Source organism: Pongo pygmaeus, chromosome 1 (assembly GCF_028885625.2).
Source record: "Pongo pygmaeus isolate AG05252 chromosome 1, NHGRI_mPonPyg2-v2.0_pri, whole genome shotgun sequence".
Classification (NCBI taxonomy): domain Eukaryota; kingdom Metazoa; phylum Chordata; class Mammalia; order Primates; family Hominidae; genus Pongo; species Pongo pygmaeus.
In genome coordinates, this window is record NC_072373.2 from 5,698,663 (window position 1) to 5,716,312 (window position 17,650).

Consider the following 17,650-nt stretch of genomic DNA (forward strand, 5'->3'; position numbering starts at 1 on the left):
GAAAGTATTCTATAACATCACCTACCTGGTTTTTTGAGAGATTTGTTCCAGTTTCTTGGCTAATGTACAGCATTCTTCCTTTAACTTTGTCAAAAATGTATTCTGGGAGGTCAGCAACAAATACTGCTCATTTTCTAGAAATAACAATAAACCCCCACCAACATAAGATGTTTATGGTTGTCACTCTGCAGTGCTTCCATACACAGAGTGGTAAAGTGCTTAGACCCCTACACATTTCCAATAAGCCACTAGATCACCTTCAATGTCCTAAGTCAAAGGACTTATCATCTGGAAAGACACTCAATCTTGGGAGTCATTTATTTTCAACATAATTATACACTAGAAACATTTTTCATCATACCAGCTTGGTGTAACATTTTAACATGTTAATAAAGTGTCAAATACCTCAAGTGGAAGAATAGATGCTTATATCTTTGCAATATGCAAGATATTATATTTTTATTTTGACAATTTTACTATAAACAGAGTGTCAAAAATTATCACAACCAGATAACTCAAAACTAAAATCATCGAGGAATTCTCTTCTACACTGTAATCCATGCTTTGTTTCATATTTGCACACATGGTTTACTACCACCACCACCCCCAGTCTTGCATACACTTCTCTAATTATGAAGGTAAAAATGTGTATTTTCTTCACAATTTTAATTTCATTGTCAACAGCATGAGCTTCAATGGAGATGTGGTCAAAGAAATTGAAAACAGTGTGATTTTGTGTATGTGTGTACAAGACAAAAGGAAATGTTCTTAAGGTGGTTTTAACAGTTAAATACACTCTAATCTAATGCTTAGATTCTGCCCAAGACTCTGATCACTAGGATCATGCTAGCAGTGGGGGCAAAAACAATAATTTATCCTACAATTTCCTCTTTTTGTTTTTAGAGGAAAAACATCTACTAAACCTGGTGAATTTTCGTTTCTTCTGGCCAAATGCTGTTGGAAGAAAATCTCTACTGAAAGTGCTAGAGGGAATTATGTGAGTCAATATGACATTTGCCTCTTCATAAGTAAATAGATTATTTAATGACTTGCCTGTTAGCAATTTTTCACCCATAGGATAAGAAATAATTTTTTACTGTGTCATCAAATACAATATATTAATACATTAAATCATATGAAAATTACCTCTAAGCATAAGTTTTAAGAGGCCTTTATTTCTTTTCAATTTTAGCCAATGATTGGCAAAAAGCATATAGCATACAAATCAAAATAAATCAAGGCACTAAAATTAAGCAACATTTTTCTGGAAGAGACAGGATCAATTAAACTTTTGTTTTAATAGTACAATCAGTGTGGAGTATGTGGTGTGGAATTATAATGACTGACACTGTCTTGTTTTGACTAACACTGTCTGTGAACACACAACTCAAAAGTGAAAGAAACTACATAATGCTCTGACTGAACAAATCAAACTGTCTATTTTCAAAGTGCATTTTACTTTCAAATTAAAGGTAAAGAGTTACTGGCCAACTCAGTCTGCAGAATAGTGCCAATGTGATGAAAGATGGCAATTTTTAGCCAAGCTGCCAGCTGTGGTCAATGCCTTGTATTAGTGAATTTTAACAGCAGTTGTGAGAACTTGAAGAATGCAAAGGATTAAACATCACTCTAGATTGGGTTGGGGGAGGTGGGGAAATCATACAAATGCTAAAAATGTTCGAAGCTGCAAAGATTAAATAAAGGAACATATCAATTTGGAGCCACTGAATTACATCCAGCTGCGACAGTGAATTAAGAACCGATTAATGGCTAAAGCTTTTCTCCAGTTTGGATGCTGAAGCAAACTCATTAGGCTTTTAGAGTAGCTATAATGTGTGTACTGTGGGAACTGTTCAATGCTATTCAGGAGACTCTAACTGTAAGCTCAGAGCATTTCCCGCAGAGCTTCTGATGCTATTTTCTTTATATAACATGTGTGCCTGAAAACCCAGCCAAAAACAAGCCCTTTGTTTTTCTACTTTGTTGTGGTCTCTCTCAGCTTTACGTTTCTTGAACACAGGTAAATAAACTCATAATCCAGATGGTGCAACAGATGTGAGAGCAGCACTCTGAAATCAACAGACAGTGGGCAATACTTTCCATTTTCTCTTTTAAACGCTAACTAATATGTAATTCGGAATCTCCGGTGTAGTTAGCATCTGCTCCCTTCGGCCAGCCAAAGGTTACAGGTGTTCCTGATGTCATTTCACAGTAAGGCGTGGGCCTGGCTTGTGAGCGAGTGCCCAGGCTCTAATCTTTCCCTACCACCTACCAGTTTTGTCATGCTGGGCCTCCATTTGCTGTATCTTCTGTGTCAGCTCCTGCTCTCTTTGCTGGGCCTGAAGGGCTTGGGCCTTTGCTTCCTTGCTAAAGCTCTGCTGAATGCTATCTTTTTCCTGTCTGCAAAACAGAGAGGAGACATACAGAAATTTAATCTGCAAATGCACAAACCCCCATCATGTCCCCTATAGACCAGAGAGAGCTGATACATAGTAAATTGTTAAGCATAAAAAGACAAGGACCTTTCTACTGACCCTCTCCCACTTTAGGGGGAAGATCCAAACAACCTTCCACACAATGTTAAATACGTGCCATGAATCCAAATGGACTAAAGTGTGCAGTGTCAAAACATCATAACAACTAAATAATGGTGTTTTGTAACTTTAAAACACAAACCTTTTTTCTCTAACATTCTTAATGTTTTACACTACCAATGAATGTTTCATCTTCTGGGTGGTCAATGTTTCCGAGATACTGGAACTCTAGGAACAAAACTTAAATTCTTAAAATTAAGCTTTGTAGACCACTTCTGTTTTCATTCTAAACTTAAAATGGAATCTTAAATATAATGCAGGAGCCTCTATCTAGAGGCAAGTAACTGATTCTGCAGTGCCACATGTTTTCACTAAATATCTTCACACATCAGGCCATATAATGGGAATATAAACACAAATATGAATATGAATAACTTCCCCCAGCCCTTCATCATAAAATCCCTCTTGGGTCACGTTGAAAGAAGTTGCAGGATGAAAAGCTTCTGTAGTCAGACAACATCCCATCGTACTGTGATAGGACACTGACCTATCCCACTGGGTCAATAACCAAGCACGGTGGCTCCAAAGAGAGAAACTTCCTAAACAATTAGAACCTGGGGAATGCAAAGGACCTCAATGCTGGCAGCACTGTGGATACTGACAGTGTGTGTGTGTGCATGTACATGTGTGCACACACACACACACACACATTAGGATAGTTCTTCAAACTCTAAATATGGGTAAGTGGTATGCGGGTTTCCTTCAATTAACTGACTTAGTTATTTCTAACTCCTGATCTCCTTGTGGGCATGTCTCATCCATGCTGCTTTAGTTTACTAATTGAGATATTTACTGCTTAGCCTTTGCCAAACTAAAAATAAACAATTCCATAAAGCTATCACTACTAGTCTATGTACCGCTGTGGAACTTCAATTCACTGGCTTCTAATTATAAAGCAACATAAGGAAAGCCTGTATTAAAATTGGTCAATGCATGTGGTAATGCTGTAGTGTAAAATTCTGGAATGAAAATACACCCACACCTCACTCAAATGGAATCATTGGGGGTCCATGCTAAATGTGAAATAAGGTCCTGTCTGGTACTTCTAATAACAACACCTCCCCCCGGGATGTGGTCCAAGGTCTTGCGTCGCACTCAGTTCCAAACTAGTATATACAACAAATGGATAGTCAGACTAGGCTACTCTTTGCCTCCCCAGTCACACCATGTCTTTTCTGGCCATGGATCACTGCACATGTCTCTTCCTCTTCCTGGAAAGCCCCGCCACCTGCCCACTCAATCCCCCTGTAAGATGTATACATACGACTGCCCCCTTCAGACCTAGCTCAAAATTCTTCCCCTCTCCTTCCTCTCTCCTGAATTAACTATTCTTCCCTCAATGACCTCAATATATGTTGTGTACCTCGTACAAAGATAGTATTGATCACACTTTAGTTATTGTTTTACATGTCTGCTTCCTTTGTCGTCTTTGTCTCTCTATACCCTCAGCCCAGCTCAGTGCTTGGCACACAGGAAGTGGGCAGTGAATATTTCATGATTGGATGTTGTTATACTCTTGTCATAGGGGAAAGGAAGGCTGCTATCTTTATGTGTAGCTGGAGAATCTGCTTAAGTCTTACAAGAGGAGGCAAAAACTTTTCAGACATGTTAGAAAAAGGTGCTTGGAAGAGAATGGTTCTAATGGCTCTGCCAGCTGGAGACCGTGCTGCTAAAGGAGTCAGCTAAAAAAAAAAAAAAGCCCTGTGGACTCTAACCATCCCCAAGTCAGACCCCCTGCTGGGACAGGAGACAGAGATAGAAACCTGGGGCTCTGCAACCCCTAACAATTGGCTGACATAAATGCATTCTCCAACACCAATACCCATCTGAGAGTGAAAGAGGCACCATTAATAATTATACCAAGATAACAGTCACAACTGAAACTACCCATCACAAATTGGCACTTAAGGTTCCCCAGTGTAAAGTGATTGTCAATCTCACCATCAATTTTTAGAATAAGCTGCCTAACTACCGATATTCTAAATTGACTACAGGCCAGGCACGGTGGCTCACATCTGCAATCCCAGCACTTTGGGAGGCTGAAGCGGGCAGATCACTTAATGCCAGGAGTTAGAGATCAGCCTGGCCAACAAGGCAAAACCCTATCTCTACTAAAAATACAAAAATTAGCTGGGCATGGTGGTGCATGCCTGTAATCCCAGCTACTCAGCAAGCTGAGGCAGCAGAATCACTTGAACCTGAAAGGTGGAGGATGCAGTGAGCCGGGATTGTGCCACTGAACTCCAGCCTGGGTGATAGAGTGAGATTCTGTCTCAAAATAAATAAATAAAAATAAAAAATAAATTGACTATAGAAAAGAACTACTGTCATAATTGAAGTCCTTTTTATAAAATAAAACAATTTAAAAGACTTCTACCAACAAATGTTGAGTTACACGTCAACTGATATTTCTTGAATCCTTCCCCAAATTTCCCTTTATTTGGGAAACTACACATTACGTTTCATTGCCTAGGAACATGACATAGTCTTGCTTTCCAACCTCCTTTCCCCTTCCACTTTCCTATGTTGCCTTCTCTCCTCTCTTGCAGGTTCTGACTTGGTAGGCTTTTTATAAATTCCCAGAATGTTAGAACTAAAAGGGAACCTCAAATGTGTTTCATCAAACCCTCTCACTTTACAGTTGGAAAAAAAAAAAAAACCTACTAAAAAATCCCCAAGGGTCACAAAGAATTTGAAGTCTGCTTATAGGGTGCATAGTTAATGATTTAAAGGCAGAGGTAGGATTAAAATGTTTTTATTTAGGGAACCCTATAATACTCTAGAGCAGGGGTATGCAATCTTTTGGCTTCCCTGGGTCACACTGGGAGAATCGTCTTGGGCCACACATAAAATATACTAAAACTAACACTAACGACTGCTGATGAGCTGGGGGAAAAAAAGGAAAAGAAAAGAAAAGAAAATCACACACAAAAAATCTCATAATGTTTTAAGAAAGTTTACCGGTTTGTATCGGGCTGCATTCAAAGCTGTCCTGGGCCACCAGTTGGACAGCTTACTCAGCTTGCAGCCTGGATGGTTTTGAATGTGGCCCAACACAAATTCATAAACTTCCTTAAAACATTATGAGATTTATGCACGGGCCTTTTTGTTTTTTCCTTTTTAGCTCATCAGCTATCATGAATGTTAATGTCTTTTATGTGTGGCCCACAGTTCTTCTTCCAGTGTGGCCCAGGCAAGCCAAAAGATCAGACACACTGCTCTAGAGGTAATACAATAATGGATTGAAAAAATTATAAAAAGCACGTAGGCATTCAAGGAGCAACTAGAGAAGAATGTAAATCAATGCATTAAATATTTATCAGAACTCTCTTATGTGAAAGGCACTCTGCTAGGCACTGGGTCAAATAAAGATAAATAAGACATGCTCCTTGCCCCTAGCAGGGAGTTCAAAATGGCCAAACACAAAGTAGATGGTAAAATACTTCATAAGAAAGGTACAAGGGGAAAATTTACCAAAGCATAACAAAATGAGAGTCAAATCCAGCTGGGTGTGAAAGCCTGGTGAAGGATGGTCAAGCTAGTCTCTCCAATTGGTTTGCTTTAATTCCCACTCAAAACACTGAGTAAAAAAGAATTTCTTGGTAGTTATGGGGCTGAAAGATTTATTCACAATTGCTCAAAACAGGAAACAACTTAAATGTGCATCAACTGTTCAATGGATAAACTGTGGTATAGTCTAACCATGGCTAGGAAGAGTAGAAATAAAAAGGAACAATGCTACATACAGCACTTGGCTGAATCTCAAAAGCAGTACACGTAGTTTAAAAAGCCAGACACCAAAGACATGTATTATGATGTCATTCACAGGCCATTCAAGACAAGTAAACACTACGGGACAGAAAGTAGATCTATGTTGCCAGGATTTGGAAGTAGGAGAGGGGTACCAGGGAGCAAAAGGGCACAAGGACATGTTTTGGGTTGATATAAATGTTCTTCTATGTTATGACTATGATCTTTCCACAATTCTATATATTTGTCAAACCATATCTACCTGCACAGTTAGAAATTGGTGATATTTTATTATATTTAAATTTACCCCAATAAAGCTGATTTTTAAAAGGAGCAAATCAGTGGCTCACACCTGTAATCCCAGCACTTTGGGAAGCCAAGGCAGGTGGATCACTTGAGCCCAGGAGTTCGAGACCGGCCTGGGCAACCTGGTACAATCCATCTCTACAAAAAAATATACAAAAGTTAGTCAAATGCGGTGGTGTGTGCCTGTAGTGCAGCTACTCAAGGAGCTGATACAGAAGGATCACTTGAGCCCAGGGAGGTCGAGGCTACAGTGAGCTGTAACTGCACCACTGCACTCCAGCCTGGGTGACAGAGTGAGACCCTGTCTCAAAAAATAAAAATAAATAAATTAATTAATTAATTAAAAGAGGAGCAAATGGTCTAGAATAGGAACATCCACCTTTATCCTCCAAGTTATTCACATCGCCTGTAATCCAGGCATATGTAGGCCATGTCAATGTTTTCTTCATAAAAATTCAGAATTAAAGGAGTGAACAAGTACTGGCTAGGCCTCAAACACAGACTACATATACATGGAAGCATAGTCATTCCTTTTTACCAATTATAGTTCTGGTTGATTGCATTTTCTAAAAATGGTCACAATGATATTTACCATCCCATTTTTTAGAAACGGGACTGAAGCATTAAGCTTATATTTTTGATACTCAACTTTTTCATATCATTTATTATTTTAAATCTTGCAATTTAAAAAATGTTCATGTCACAGAGCAAAAATGATTTGTTAAACAGATTTTTTAAAGTGCATTTTCTAATGATGTTAAATTTAGCTCAACAATGAGCCTGGGACAGAAAAAATGAAAGGCTCAAGTCTGGGAACAAGGACCTGGTAGTTGTGGGGTTGAGGCACCAATCCCACCTTCCATGTTCCTACTCACATTTTTACTGATGTCTGAAGTTCCAATGTAAGACATACAACTCTTTTGGCTAAAAGGTGTTTCCCTTCTAAGATAAAATTTTGTGAGCTTTGTGATAGTAGCATATTGGTATGAAAAAACTTGTGAGAATTTATAACATGCTTACTGGCTGAAAATCATTAAGGAATACAGATAGAAGGGGCAGGGAGGTGCTGGGTACTGATGTGAGTTTAGACAGAAAATGTACATTTGTCCCAATATTGGTGCTATTAGCTTTGATAGCTTGATTAACATCATTGGGGTGCCAGACGATTTTAACGACAGGCCTCCAGGGGACAGGAAATCCCTCTTTGGTAGTATTCACCAATTTTCAGTGTAGACACTTCCACCATGCTCTATTTTAAGCTACCAAAGTGACATCACTGAATACCAAGTTGGGAAGAAATACACATAATTGGCTCTCACGAGCTGGTACAAGTCAGACTCAGCAAAACAGCAGTTAGCTGAGCTCTCCCAGGCCTCTCTACTGTAAAGTTACTCTTTTCCTCGCTGTATCAGGTTGGCGCAAAAGTACTTTTAATGGCAAAAATCACAATACTTTTGCTCCAACCTAGTAAGTAAGAGGTAATTTGTTGGGAGATGCCAAGACTATGCAAACATCCTATTCTTCATCGAGCTCTCACCTAATAGTTTTACATCCAAAAATGACTTTTTTACTCCATCATTCTTTCTCTATTTTTTAGTTAACATTGTATTATAAGAAAGAGCTTTCCCTTCTCTCTCATTTATTAATTCATTAATATCAGCATGGAGTCATGGATTCATATCTTATTCAGTGGGTTATAATCCATTATGATTATTATTTTTATGCTCAATTTATCCTGGATTTGGCCAGGGGGAACCCTTTCAAGGTGGTTCCTATGTGACATGTCTGTATTGTTCATGTGGCTTTCTATTTCCACAAAATGTCGCAGGCTCATCTTGTAATGTCCTTGTACCAGTCTTGGAATCAGCATTTGACCAAGCAGCTGTTTTTGTGCCTTTAATGGAGAATGGTATTTAGAAACCAGGATCTGTCACTAGGTGGTGCTCATTGCTACTGCAAAATCATTGCTTCTAGGTCACCTTGGTGGACTAAGTCTGGATATGAATATACATTTAAGTGTATAAATGTGAATATAAATATAAATATTTGTCTGTATCCTATATAAATATATGCATACACATTCATACTGGTCTTTCCAATTACAACCCAACAACATACATAGAACCTTGTCTCCCTTTCTTCCATAATTGTAATTTTTTCCTCAATAGTAAGAAACTTGGTTTCTATTATTCTCGACATACTTGTTTGTTCAAACTTGGAATACACAGAAAGTAGTTTCAAAATTAATAATCTATGGAAAGCAAATCTACTAGTAACTAGATTTAAATATTTGCTTACAGTTTTGTTTTGTTTTGCCTTGTTTTTTAAACAAATGTATAGGTACTTTTTGAGTTTATTCTCTTTGTGCTCTGGGAAGATGACACCTTGAGAGGCAACAGAGTACAGCCAAACTCACAGAGCTAGAGGGTCAGAGTATGGCATCTACCACCTTATCACCTGTGTGACTACAGACTAATAACTTTCTTCCTTTAATCCTGGGGTTCTTCATTCAAGCAGAACAAAAAGAAAATCCAACCTTAAAGGACTAATCATTTTAAGAAGCTACTAATTACTAATGTTTACACATAAGCTAAGGTCTTTACATGCATTCTTTTATTTAATCCTCATACCAACCATATAAAGTAGGTTCTCTTAGTATCTTCACTTTATAGATAAGAAAATGGGGGCCTAGAGAGGTTATACAGTATGTCCAAGTTCTTTAGTTATTAAAGGTTATAGCCAGGAAATCCAGGGCTATCTGACTCCAAAGTCCACAGTGAATCACTGTGCTTCAATCTCTTCTTTTATCAGGGATGTAGAGAAATGAGAGAAGGTTGAAAGGATAACAAGTGTCTATTTCAATTATCTACATGGGAGTGTGCCATTTAATAGCCATATTATCCATCTTGACAGCCAAATCCCAAGCTAGTTCTCCTTCTTTTTTCCCTGTTGTCCCCTAAGCTATTGGATTATTTTCTCCTACAATGACACCATCAATTAGTTGTGTCCTTCTCGAAGACATATATTCACCTTTGCAAAAACACTGAAAGGTACCACAAACACATCTCCTGCCTCAAGTGGGCACAGACTCTAGAAAAGATAAGACATGTGCATCAGTCTGGAACGTAAATCCATGGAGAATAGGAACCTTTGTTTTGCTCACTAATTTATCCCGAAAATCTGGAATAGTGCCTGGTATACAGTTGTGTGGTCAATGAACATTTGATGAATGAATAAACGAATGAATGAATGATCAGCTACTAAAAGACGGAAAGTACTAAGTATCCTCACAGGTCTAAGTATCATCCTGTCTACTGACTACAGTCAGAGAATGTGATAAGATAATCTCTATTTTTGCAAGAATTTATTATTATTATTGAAAATAAAACAAAACAAAAACAATAATAAAATTGGTAGACAGCATGATGTCTTCCACGTTTGAGAAGAACCCAAAATTCTATGCTTATTTACAGCTAACAGGGGCTATATTCTCTTATTTGAGCAAATGTAGAACTACTGAGAAGAAGCAGAAAGGAAAACACAGGAATGAGATTAAGGAATCTCTACTTCCTTAAGTATGCAAAAGACTTAATGGCATATTTCCTGGAGTAAATTACTTCTATTTTCTTCACTGCAAAGTATGTCAGAACTTCAAGCACAATGTTGAAAGATGAGTTATCAGATCAGAGAATGAGTCACTTCTAGGGAAGAAAGCAGAAACAGAAAGGAGGTCAACTTCTTTCAAGGGAATATACACAAAAGAAAGGAAATATTTAACAGAAACATCTCTAAAAATAATTTTCCCTCCAAAAATATTCTTACAGTATCTCCAAAATAATTTGAAAACTTACCTTCAAGGCAAAAGACAGTATAGTAGACTAGCTATTGCCTGTTTCTATTACATATGCACAATTCCCATTTACTTTTTTTTTTTTTTTTTTTTTTACTGTTGACCTGTCACTGTTTATTATTTCAGCACTAAAACTGAGGAGCCTCAACTGCTGGCTCTTCTTCCCTTTGTATTTGTGTAAGGAGCACTGCACTCCCATAAAGGTTTTAAAATACAAAATGTACAAGAACACACAATTCCAAGTGCTGTAAACATAACTAAGCAAAACCGCAGACTCTTACTATCAACTCCAGTTACTATCGCATCACCCTTTGCATGTCTGTACTTTCTATTTTAAAAGGCACATTCAAATGCACCGACCTCTCTATTCTTCATAACATCTCTGTGGGGCAGAGAGATGGAACACATATTCCTGTTTGATAGATAAAGTGTCTCAAACTCGGGAATTAAGAGATTTTTCTCAAAGCCATGCAGCTAGTAAGTAGCAAAGCTGGAATCCAAATCTGTCTTCTCACTCCAAGTCCAGTGTTCTTTCCATTCCATGGCACTGCCTCACATGATGGGTTTGTTTAATCAAACAGTGGATTGCGCATCCATTCAACAAATACTTAAGCAACTACTTTGTGCCAAGCACAAAAGTATGGGGACGCATCAGTGTGCAAGATGTAGACCATGGCCTCAAAGAGTCTATGGTCTAGTGAACAAAATAAATGAGTTTTGGGGAAAAAAACAACCCATGGTATAGTAAATATTAAAGTAGGGCTAAATTCCTGCCATTATACAGGTGGAAAGGATAGGAATTGGGGAGTAGTTGGGGACAGGGAGGAAGGATTTCAGGAAGCTTAAAAAAAATCATAAGCTTAAAATATGAGTAGTAATCTGCCATACAAAGAATATAAAGAAGATTATTACAAGTGAAGTGGACAGTTTGTGCAAAGACACAGGGTGGAGAGATAACCAGGTGCCCTGAGAACACGGCAAACAGTTTTGGCATGACTGGATGCTGGAAGATATATGTTGTGGGGCAGCAGTGCACAGTTGGTGGAGGGGAGATTATTGAAGAAAGATGAGACTTGGAGATGTAGGCAGGAGCCAGAACATGAAGCTATTTTTAAGGCCCTCGTCCTGAGGGAAATAGGGAGCCAATGTAGGGTTTTAAGCAGTGGAGTGTTGTGATCACACTCGTGCTTTAGAAAGATCACTCTGGCTGCAGTGTGGGGAACAGATGGGGAAGGGACAACATTAGAATCAGGGAAAGCACTTATTACTACAGCAATAGTAAGAGCAATTTCTGTAATGGTTTCTTTAGATACGGTAGATACCATAGGTAGATACTGAGACTGAACAGCCTCAGCGCATTTGATAATGCACACTTCATTAATTTTCAGTCTTCAAATGTTTTCAATAGCTCAGGGTGCCCGATGCATTAAGTGATTGCATGGGGCAAAGATCCTGTGAGATAGTAAAGCACTACCGTATCCTATTGTACAACATCCTGTGCCCAATTCATCACCCTAAATAATAAGGCCAAATATGCTATTACCTAAAATAAATTCGATCGTGATTTTGCCTTTGTATCTTCATATTTTCAAAAATTCATAGTTTCCATTTCAATTTGTCTGTATAAACTAATGACTTTTATGCATTCTTGGCTTTCTTCTTTGAAAAATATCACTTGATCTACAAATTCCCAGTAACTAATCCCTCTGATGAGTAACTTCAAATCAGGTATCAGTAGGATCAATATGCATTCTAGTGGCGTTTCTATAACACGTCAATGGAAATGCATTATTATCAAATTGTAGCATAATTAATTGAAAAGTTTCTATTCTATTATTAAAATGCTTTAGGAATTAATTTCTAGGACATAGTATTAAATGGGGAACATGTTGGTTCCCTTGTGGCTATAAAATTTATTCAGAAATATGTATAATAGTAAGAATTATAATTTATATATTTTTTATTATATTTTATCTCGTAAGTATGACAGAGTAATGCATCATTTATCTAGAATGTTGAGAATATGTTCCACATACGAGAATTTTCCAGGTATTAGATCCACAGAATTCTCACCATTTGCAGTAGAAATATGTCTAAAATGTGTTAATTATGTCTCTGCTTTCTTAAGCAAACTATACCAGATACAATAAGCTCTCCTTAATAATTAAGGTTCATAATTTAAAACAAGGTAGGCATACTTACTATTGCTATTCCTTCTGCTAGTAAGTGCCTACAGATCGTTGCTCATTGCCAGATCTTTAAGTGCTTAATAGAGTGGCTAGAAACAGAAGGCATTCAATATTTATTGCAAGAAAGGTCTCAGATGTTATTCTAAAGAACCAAAAGCATACTGGTCTTCTTATAATTTTTTATTGGTTGGTTTGCTGTGATTTGCTGCCATGTTTTTTTATTTTGTTTTTAATTTTTTTCCTTTTTGCTTTTTAACACCTAAAAGTGTGTTAGGATAGTTCCACAGATGCTGCACAGAAAAGTGCAAGGGCTTTGTTATAGTTACTTGCTTCTTAAAAGTGCGTTTTAATTTATACCTCAATTTACAGCCATATTTCAAACTAGCCAGAAGTCTAAGCTTGGGACAGGCGCGGTGGCTCACGCCTGTAATCCCAACACTTTGGGAGGCCGAGGCGGGCAGATCACCTGAGATCAGGAGTTCCAGACCAGCCTGGCCAACATGGTGAAACCCCGTCTCTACTAAAAATACAAAAATTAGCCGGGCATGGTGTGCGTGCCTGTAATCCCAGTTACTCAAGAGGCTGAGACAGGAGAATTGCTTCAATCCGGGAGGTGGAGGTTGTGGTGAGCCAAGATCGTGCCACTGCACTCCAGCCTGGGCGACAGAGTAAGACTCCGTCTCAAAACGTAAAAAAAAAAAAAAAAAGAAAAGAAGTCTAAGTTTGAGTAAGTGGGGAACTTCTGTAATATAGTAGAATTTTCATTATTGCTGAGATGGTGTGCCTTTGGTCAAACATCCAATGTGCATGTATACAGAAATTACAGCTGTATTCTATGGACTAGTAACCTTGACTTGGCAACAAGACCACTGTAGTCCATTTTTAGAGTTTGATTGAGAACTCTGTAACCTCTCCATCTTTGCACACAATTCTGGAAGTAAAAAGCACTACATTTACAGAAGAAAAAAACCGACCTGAGCCCAAGTTTTCTGATTCCTACTCCACTATTCTCATTCTTCTAAATAAGAAAATTCTTGTTCTTGATACAATAATTAAGTCAATTTCTTCATCAAAACATTTTGGCTTTCAGTCATTTTATGATTTAACATTATTTCTATTTGACTTTGTAATACTTGCTTGTAACTATTCTTATCTACATCTTTAATTATTTCCTCTGCTTCAATAACCTGTGTCTGCTGGATCTTTCTCTTCCTCTAGCCATTTCTTAGTCTTCATCCTCACCATTCCTGTAGCTACAGAGCTGCCCTTTCCATTCCTGGAAACCTGCTTCTTCCAGCCTTCTAAATCTATCTTCAAACTAATTTCCACAATGTAGCCTGCCCTGACTATATCCAAACCGAGGACTTTGTGTTCTGAGAAAATAAATATAAGCAACTGAAATCCTAAAATACCCCTAAAAACAGTAGGATACTTCCAGCTTTTATCCCTTCGCATGTAAGCTCCACTGCCAGCAGGGCATCTGTACACAAGGAGGCAGAAGTTCAGAGAACAGGCTTTGGTGTGTGCTAGACTTAGCATCAAAGCTGCAATTCCTCCACTTAGTAGCTGTGTGCCCTAAGTCAGTGGTCCCCAGCCTTTTTGGCACCAATGACTGGTTTCGTGGAAAACAATTTTTCCACAGACCAGGGTGGGGGGTGTGGGGATGATTCAACTGCATTCCATTTATTGGGCGCTTTATTTCTATTATTATTACACTGTAACATATAATGAAATAATTATAACACTTACCATAATGTAGAAACAGTGGGAGCCTTGAGCTTGTTTTCCTGCAACTACACAGTTCCATCAGGGGGTGATGGGAGACAGTGACAGATCATCAAGCATTAGATTCTCATAAAGAGTGTACAACCTAGATCCCTGGCATGTGCAGTTTACAATAGGGTTAGCGCCCTGATGCGAATCTAATGCTGCTGCTCTGACAGGAGGTGGAGCTCAGGTGGCCCCGGGTTGGGAACTCCTGCTCTAAGTAAGCCACATAACCTACGACTCAGTTTTCTTGAATGAAAAATAAGGTTAATAACAGTACCTCTCCTCATAGGACTATGAGGATATTACATATAAAATACTGTTAGTACAGCAGTGACATATAGTAAGTTAAAAATATTAATTAGTACTTATTATTATTATTGTTATCCTTATTGTTTCCTGGAAGACGACTACTCAAACTGAAACAATCAATATAATTATCTCAAAGACAGCCTTGAAGAAAGAATAAAAATTTTCCTCAATTTCCTGACATAAGCTACACAGGGGGAGGTAGCATTGCCCAGCATTGCACACACAGGGCTGGGCTTCAGCCCCGGCTCCACCATGTGCTAGCTGTGTCACGTCAAGGCAGAACCTCATCTCAATCTAAGCCTCTGTTTTCTCATTAATAAAATGATATTATTAGGATTATGTGAGAAGCTCCACATAAGGCAACTGGCAATGTCCAGCCCAGATCACCATTTGAAAGGTTCCTAAATTGTCTAAATCCAGTTAACAGATTGACATCTAGTTATTTAATTGTCAAATTTATTTTCAACAACTCTTCAACATATAAAGGCAAAGATGGGACAGTAAGATATAGAAGAACTTATTATAATGTGATGCTGGTATATTTAATCATTCATCTGCTCTTCAAGTAATGGCCAGTAAATGGTAGCTTCCTCTCTCTTCCTCCTCCTCCTCCTCAAAGTGGCGATTCTTCAGAAAAAGACTAATAAGTATGAGTCCTGGCTACTGCCTCCAAAATTCAAGAAAAAGATGACATGATTTTCTTGTTTTAATAAAATGGTTCCCATTTTTGTAGAAACAATTCAGGGTTTAAGCTCATGGGAATCTAACTGCATCTCTGCTGGGCACTGTGGGAAAGCTGGTAAACTGAGTAACAAAAATCTAGAGCTGTGACGTCTGGAGTGGCAGCCACTGGCCACGTGGGGTTAGTAAGCACTTGAAATATGGCTAGGTTGGATCAAGACATGCTGTAAGTGCAAAATACACAAAGGGGTGTGAAGACTTAGGAAAAAAATTAAAAATATGTCATTAATAATGTGTTATATAAATCACATGTTGAAATAATACTATTTTCTATACATTGGGTTAAATAAGTTGTTATTTAAATTAATTTCACCTGTTTCCGTTTGCTTTTTTTTTTTTTTTGAAATTGAGACGGAGTTTTGCTTGTTGCCCAGCTCACTGCAACCTCCGCCTCCCAGGTTCAAGCGATTCTCCTGTCTCAGCCTGCTGAGTAGCTGTGACTACAGGTGTGCGCCATCATGCCTGGCTAATTTTTTTGTATTTTTAGTTGAGACAAGGTTTCCCCACATTGGCCAGGCTGGTTTCGAACTCCTGACCTCAAATGATCTGCCTGCCTCGGCCTCCTAAAGTGTTGGGATTGCAGACGTGAGCTACCGCGCCCAGCCTCCTTTTACTTTTTAAAATGTGGTTATTTGAAAATTTTAAATGACATGTGTGGTTTACATTTTGTGGCTCCCTCTGTATTTCTACTGGACAGCACTGGTCTGAGTGCCACTCCTTTGTCTACCACCCTATAGCAAAGCAGCATTTTAAATCCTGATTCCACAAATAAAAATAACCAGGTGCCCAAAACTACTAAACATAAGTGCCTCATGAAGATATAAAAACTCATAATTTTCAAAAACTATTAAAATTACCTTTTTTAACCTTGATAAGTTTCTCATTTAATCCAGCCACTCACCTATGATTTGAAAGGAGAAACAAAGGAGAAGAATTCTGATAGAACACTAAGAACAACTGAAGCTGTATACCAAAATGATCCTCTTCTTCTTTTTTTTTTTCTGTAAATCAGATTTGGTTTGAGGCAACTCCCAAAAAACATATTCAAATTTAAAATTAAATTACAAAGCATTATGAAAAAGTTAATCCATACAGCCAAGCTGGCAAATTATTTTAAAAATGTTCACTTATGTACCTGGGTTGCAGACTCCTTCCTAATAAGTGAATGTAAATAAAATTGGAAAATCTTCATCATTGGATAGTCTTTCTATAATTTTTAAATGGCAAATAGATTCTCTGAAATGTTTCCCCATGGATTTCTTTACTCAATCTCTAGTAATCATCCTCATATCATTCATTACTTGTTTCTAGTAAGAAACGACTAGTTTCAAAGTTCATCGAGAGGACCTTGCAGTCATATTAGCTTGTCAATCAATGTGTCAGTCAGTTTAGTAAGCTATCCCACTGCCTGGGGATTTAATCTGCTGCCTTTGTAGTTTTCGCTTATTCCCAAACATTTTCTGCACCTTGAGGAATACAAATAAGCCAGTGAATGGTTTCAAACTTTTATAAAAATTGCTGGAGTTGATTTGTTGACGGAAATGTAATTTGAGAACCCGGAAAGTGGGGTGGGTGGGAAAGCTAGGAGCACACATAGTAAGTCTTCATGAGAATCACAATTCCAGTCGTTATCATTACAAGATGGTTATTTATAGAAAACCTCACCAGTAGAAACTGCTTGACATAATTATAAATTATAGGCACCTCGAAGTGTATTTACAGAAAAATTAGCACATTATGAGTGCTAAACTTCTCGACTTCCAGAGCTTATTGCCCATGAGTTGCTCTATTTCTTCCTAACAGAGGAAAGAATACACATAAAAGGGAGGAATATTGCCATATCGTGGGTTGAAGGAAAATAAAATCTAGTGCAGTCTGACTTAGGGGCCCATACTTCAAATCTGTGCCAATAATTCCTGGCAGGAGATTGTCTAAAACGTTTATACAGGAGAGCATCCACAATAACATCTTATTCTATGACATCTCATTCAAAGAGTCAGGCTTTAAAAGGTGTCTAACTTCAATGAACTGACTGGCAATCTAGTTATGTAATTGTCAAATTTGTTTTCTAGAATAAACACATAATTTAAAATAAATAGAATTATCACATAAAGGCAAAGTTGGGACAGTAAGATATGGAA

At 37.9% G+C, this 17,650-nt stretch overlaps 1 protein-coding gene across 4 annotated transcripts in view; it reads right to left on the bottom strand.

Moving 5' to 3' along the window:
- The window catches only part of SDCCAG8 (SHH signaling and ciliogenesis regulator SDCCAG8), a 245,311-nt gene that overhangs the window by 83,377 nt on the left and 144,284 nt on the right, over positions 1 to 17,650 (bottom strand). For 3 of the 4 annotated variants that reach the window (XM_054501145.2, XM_054501156.2, XM_054501192.2), the window contains exons 14-15: positions 2,273 to 2,400; positions 26 to 134 (exon numbers count right to left, since the gene is read on the bottom strand). The exons of the other annotated variant lie outside the window; for it this stretch is intronic. In XM_054501145.2, coding sequence (XP_054357120.1) covers positions 26 to 134; positions 2,273 to 2,400 — 237 coding nt within the window. The remainder of the gene's footprint in view (positions 1 to 25; positions 135 to 2,272; positions 2,401 to 17,650) is intronic. 4 annotated transcript variants of the gene reach the window in all.